Here is a 6,432-nt window from a genome sequence, read left to right on the forward strand (position 1 = left end):
TAATATTCCATTGTGTATATGTACCACTTCTTCTTGATCCACTCCTCTGTCGATGGACATTTAGGTTGTTTCCATGTCTTGGCTATTGAAAATAGTGCTGCAATGAACATCGGAGTACATGTGTCTTTTTGAGCCATGGTTTTCTCTGGATAGATGGCCAGGAGTGGGATTCCTGGATCAAATGGTAGTTCTATTTTTAGTTTTCTGAGGCATCACCATACAGTTTTCCACAATGGTTGCACCAATTTACAATCCCACCAACAGTGTACTAGGGTTCCTTTTTCTCCACACCCTCTCCAGTACTTATTGTTGGTAGACTTTTGGATGATGGCCATTCTGGCTGGTGTAAGGTGGTACCTCACATTGATTTTGATTTGGAAGCCTGATATTTTTAAATTCCCAGGTTTGTTAGTGTTTTTCTTTAAGATTTCTTTCTTTTTGTGTGTATATTCCTGTTTAAAAAACTTTAACCACCCAGAGATTGGATGGATGAATAGATAGACTACATAATTTCATAGAAAAAATTTAAATGTTCTAGAAATTAGATTATTAATGCATTTGGAATTAATTATTGCTTATATTTACATTATATGCATGTATAAACATGCTTATAAACATGTATACATAACATTCTAAAGTGAATATGCAATTGTTCCATATCTTTTGTTAAGTGATACACTTAATATGCCACCTTTGTCATATATTAAATTTTCATATATATTAGGATATGCTTCAGTTCTAGAATATATTTATTGGTCAAATGTTTTATACTTGCTCAGTATACACTTATCAATGAGGGAGGAAAATTTTACTATATATATATTTTTTAATTTATTTTTTTTTCCACTGTACAGCATGGGGACCAAGTTACACTTACATGTGTAACATTTTTTTTCCACCCTTTCTTCTTTCTAGACATAGTTCTCAATGCTACTCAGCAGGATCTCATTGTAAATCCATTCCAAGTTGCATCTGATAACTCCAAGCTCCAGTCACTCCCACTCCCTCCCTCTCCCCCCTGGCAGCCACAAGTCTATTCTCCAAGTCCATGATTTTCTTTTCTAAGGAGATGTTCATTTGTGCTGGATATTAGACTCCAGTTATAAGTGGTATCATATGCTATTTTTCTTTGTCTTTTGGACTTATTTCACTCAGTACGAGAGTCACTAGTTCCATCCAAGTTGCTGCGAATGGCACTATGTCGTTCTTTTTTATGGCTGAGTAGTATTCCATTGTGTATATATACCACCTCTTCCGAATCCAAACATCTGTCAATGGACATTTGGGTTGTTTCCATGTCCTGGCTATTGTGAATAGTGCTGCAATGAACATGCGGGTGCATGTGTCTTTTTTAAGGAAAGTATTGTCTGGATATATGCCCGAGTGGGATTACTGGGTCCTGTGGTAGTTCTATGTATAGATTTCTAAGGTATCTCCAAACTGTTCTCCATAGTGGCTGTACCAGTTTACATTCCCACCAACAGTGCAGGAGGGTTCCCTTTTCTCCACAACCCCTCCAGCACTTGTTATTTGTGGACTTATTAATGATGGCCATTCTGACTGGTGTGAGGTGGTATCTCATGGTAGTTTTGATTTGCATTTCTCCTATAAACAGCGATGTTGAGCATTTTTTCATGTTTGCTGGCCATCTGTGTATCTTCCTTGGAGAATAGTCTATTCAGGTCTTTTGCCCATTTTTCCATTGGTTGACTGGCTTTTTTGCTGTTGAGTTGTATAAGTTGCTTATATATTCTAGAGGTTAAGCCTTTGTCCGTTGCATCATTTGAAACTATATTCTCCCATTCTGTAGGTTGTCTTTCTGTTTTCTTTTGGGTTTCCTTTGCTGTGCAAAAGCTTTTCAGTTTGATTAGGTCCCAGTGGTTTATTTTTGCTCTTATTTCTGTTGCTTTGGGAGACTGACCTGAGAAAACATTTGAAGGTTGATGTCAGAGAGTGTTTGCCTATGTTTTCTTCCAGGAGTTTGATGGTGTCTTGTCTTCTATTTAAGTCTTTCAGCCATTTTGAGTTTATTTTGGTGCATGGTGTGAGGGTGTGTTCTAGTTTCATTGCTTTGCATGCAGCTGTCCAGGTTTCCCAGCAATGCCTGCTGAAAAGACTGTCTTTTTCCCATTTTATGTTCTTGCCTCCCTTGTCAAAGATTAATTGACCATAGGTGTCAGAGTTTATTTCTGGGTTCTCTATTCTGTTCCATTGGTCCATGTGTCTGTTTTGATACCAGTACCACACTGTTTTGATGACTGCGGCTTTGTGATATTTCTTGAATTCTGGGAGATTTATGCCCCCTGCTTGGTTTTTTGTTTCTCAGGATTGCTTTGGCAATTCTGGGTCTTTTGTGCTTCCATATAAATTTTTGGATTGTTTGTTCTAGTTCTGTGAAAAATGTCATGGGTAATTTGATACGGACTGCATTGAATCTGTACATTGCTTTGGGTAGTATGGCCATTTTTACAATATTGATTTTTCCAATCCATGAACATGGAATATCTTTCCATTTCTTTACATCTTCTTTGATTTCTTTGATTAAAGTTTTATAGTTCTCAGCATATAAGTCCTATACCTCCTTGGTCAGGTGTATTCCAAAGTATTTGATTTTTTGAGGTGCAATTTTAAAAGGTAACGTATTTTTGTATTCCTTTTCTAATATTTCATTGTTGGTATACAGAAATGCGACTGATTTCTGAATGTTAATCTTATATCCTGCTACTTTGCTGAATTTATGAATCAGTTCAAGTAGGTTTTGGGTTGAGTCCTTTGGGTTTTCTATGTATAGTATCATGTCATCTGCATACAGTGACAGTTTTATCTCATAACTTATATCTGGGAGGATATGTTTTGTCTACTCCCTCATTTTTTCCCCCACACCTCATTTTCTATCATAAATTTAAGCATCTAGATAAAATGTAGAATAAGCTTATTAAATTTTGTACAAATATCTTCTGTGAACTTGGTTGGAATTTCAGTGAATTTATGGATTAGCTCAGATGAAATGAACATCTTAATAAAACTACATTGTTCTATTCACAAAATTAGTATTTATATTCATTTACTCATACATTGTGTTTCATAGCTTTCTTCAAACAGGTCTTGAAATTTTTTAAGTGTATACTTTGTTAAAATTAGCTAATACAAAGGAATTTTCCTTTACTAAAATTTCTACTGCTTATCTTTGGTATATAATACAATACTGTTCAATTACTCATTGCCCTATGCTTGATTGGCTCCTTTTGAGTTTTTTAAAGATACACAATCAAATGTCTGCAACCAATCTCCACAACTTCTCTCAATATTTTTTCCTTTCATTCCTTCTATTGTCCCTTGGATGAGACCATCAAACATGCTTTAAAATATCCTCAGACATCCATAATTGTTATCCGTGTGTCTACAGATAGCTCTGCCATAATAGATTAGTTTGAAAAGCATTAAAATGGAGAAAGTTTGTGGGTCTTTATTCAAGGAGTGAAGGAACTGGGCTAAGGTTTAATCTTCTCTACAGCCAGTTTTTCGTAAGAAAGAAAAAGAATTACAGGACATAGAGTGAGAAAGCCTCAGAGGAACTAGTTCGAACATTTCTCTGCGTCTTACCCTCATTACCCTCGGGTAATAATAACTAACTCATATGGGCTTAGGATTTAAAATGAAGTGTAAAGAAACAATAATGACCAGCACCAGGAGAGCGCCCAGCACATGATAATTAGTATTCTTGCCAAAGGACCTTGTGCAAAGAGAGAGAAAGAGTGTGGAGGACAAAGCGGGGCATATTTAGAGGACACCACTGAGTACAATGACCAGTGAGGCAGCTATTTGTACGGATGCGCCTCAACATCCTCTTCACACTGAAAACAGATGACGGAAGAATTTGTTTAAGGGCCAGGATCATAGACTACGATGGCTTTCTTCAATTCCCCATTCCTTGCTCAGAGCACTTGCTTAGCATTATTTTGTGAATGTAAAGATGAAAATGAACGTTCACAGTGATATCAGTTTGCAGTATAAAAATCTACCTGGTTAAAGCAACTTCAGCATGTTTGTTTCCCAAACTTACGTAAAAGGAAGGATGCACTCTGAGCAGCACTGTGGCCTTTTCAGAACTATGCAGAGTCCAGCCAAAGGTCAGTCATACAGCCTGCACACGATGATTTCTGGCCCTCCGGTCCTCTGAAAAAGTCAAGGGGAGAGAGAATCAGAAGTGCCTTTCAACTGTCAGAACGACCAAGCAAAAAGAGACTCCTGCCTTTTAACATAGGAAGCAGTTAAGAGTTGGAGAACAATGGCCCGCTTTTGGATATTGATTGATAAATACATAAGTTGCTCAGATTTTTAAAATCACTGACCACTGTGTTTTTTTCCCCTGGGCTGACCTATAAACAGTACTACCTATTCATGGGAGAAGAAAACCAAACCCACGTGACTGAATTTGTCTTCCTGGGACTTTCACAGGATCCCCAGACACAGGTCCTGCTCTTCGTCCTTTTTCTGATCCTCTACCTTCTGACTGTGCTGGGAAATCTGCTTATCATCGTGCTCATTCACACAGACTCCAAGCTCCACACACCCATGTACTTTTTCCTTAGCAACTTGTCCTTTGCCGATGTCTCTTTTTCTACCACCACAGTCCCCCAGGTGCTAGTCCACTTCCTGGTAAAGGAGAAAACCATTTCCTTTGCGGGATGCGCAACACAGATAGTTGTTTTACTACTGGTTGGGTGTTCCGAGTGTGTCCTGCTGGCGGTGATGTCCTATGACCGCTATGTGGCCGTCTGCAAGCCCCTGCGCTACGCCACCGTCATGACCCAACAAGCGTGTCTCCGGCTGGCCGTGGGGTCCTGGGCCGGCGGCGCCCTGGTGTCTCTGGTGGACACCACCTTTACTTTCCAACTTCCCTATCAAGGACGGAACGTGATCAATCACTACTTTTGCGAGCCCCCTGCCCTCCTGAAGCTGGCTTCAGCAGACACCCACGAGACGGAGACGGCCATCTTCGCAATGGGCGTGGCCATCCTCCTGGCGCCTGTCGCCCTCATCCTCGTCTCCTACGGGAACATCGTCTCCGCCGTGATCCAGATGCAGTCTGGGGCGGGGAGGCTCAAAGCTTTCTCTACCTGTGGCTCCCATCTCATTGTCGTTGTCCTCTTCTACGGCTCAGCAATATTCGCCTACATGCGGCCAAACGCCAAAACAATGAATGAAAGAGATAAAGTGATCTCTGTGTTCTACTCAGCAGTGACACCCATGCTGAACCCCATCATTTATAGCCTCAGGAACAAGGAGGTCAAAGGGGCTCTCAGGAGAGTGACTGCAAAATAGTCTTTTCGAATCTGATTATGAGGACAATTTTAGGAATGTGGAGAAAAACTTATATTATTATAAAAGTTTCCCATTTTCATCCCATTCTTCCACTTTTTTCCTTCTCTTATTTTCCCATGTGTCTTGTCAGATAAGTTCAGCAAACTGCTTATTCAAAGCAAGGCATCTTGATAGACACAGGAAAGTAAGGGAGAGAAATAAAGGAAGGAAGGGAGGAAGGAAATGAAGTCAATGGGTAAACGTCACTCCTTGCCAAGCCCATACAAGCTAATAAGGAAATTAAAACAAGTTGACCTACAACAACAGGTCAAAAGACAAAGAACCAAATAAGCAAATAAAACTATGACAAGAATAGATTTCTGGCAAATACATTTTCTTCCTACTTGCATGCATTCATCAAATATACTTTGAACACATGTATTCCAGGTGCATTTCTGGAAGCTGAGGATATAAACATAAAAAGTAAAGTCTTCAAGGTATTATATTTCTAACTTGGACCTAAATTCTAAGTTTAATAATATCTGAAATTTAAAAGAGAGCATATTTAAGGAATGGATGGTAGAATTTTTCTAAGAGTATGTGTGCATTAAGAAAATAGTGAGATACAAAGCTGAAAGTAAGACAGAGTCTAGATTGACAAATGCCTTTTTTTTATATACTAAAGAATTTGCCCAGAATACAGTTCTGAAAATGCCAAATATTGGTAGTTTATGTGACAATAATGGAAAATTAAGATGAAACTAAGAAAAGGAGGGCTGGAGTCTTATGCCTTGATAAGGCATTTATAAGGTAAATCACAGTTTTGCATATCATGACATGAAATGATTCCTGGGTTGGTTTTTGAAAATATTTCTCCATACAGGAGGGGTAGGGAAGTTGATCTCAGAAATCTCCATTTACAACAAGCCCCAGGTGATTCTTAAGCACACTAAAAATCGTACACTGCTTTTTAGGCAATGGAATGGCTTTTGCTTACGCGAGTTATATAATTATTTGCTTAATGTCATTCATCCATCAGAGCATAAATGCATGGCAATAACTACTGTGACCGCTTTGTTGTTCTTTATATCACCATTTGTAGTAAAGTACCCAGCCACTGTCGTTGCT

The 6,432-nt window shown here is 38.9% G+C and overlaps 1 protein-coding gene across 1 annotated transcript; it reads left to right on the forward strand.

Annotated features, from left to right (window-relative positions):
- Positions 1-4,401: 4,401 nt before the first annotated feature.
- LOC125111670 (olfactory receptor 2D3-like) lies at positions 4,402-5,325 on the forward strand. The gene has a single exon (XM_047753693.1). It carries the CDS (start codon positions 4,402-4,404, stop codon positions 5,323-5,325), a length of 924 nt encoding a protein of 307 aa, XP_047609649.1.
- The last annotated feature ends 1,107 nt before the right edge of the window (positions 5,326-6,432 follow it).

The sequence above is a fragment of the Phacochoerus africanus genome, chromosome 11, assembly GCF_016906955.1.
Source record: "Phacochoerus africanus isolate WHEZ1 chromosome 11, ROS_Pafr_v1, whole genome shotgun sequence".
Lineage (NCBI taxonomy): Eukaryota > Metazoa > Chordata > Mammalia > Artiodactyla > Suidae > Phacochoerus > Phacochoerus africanus.

Excerpts from the sequence above, each read along its gene's own strand:
- LOC125111670 (XM_047753693.1), top strand. The coding sequence starts at position 4,402 with ATGGGAGAAGAAAACCAAACCCACGTGACTGAATTTGTCTTCCTGGGA.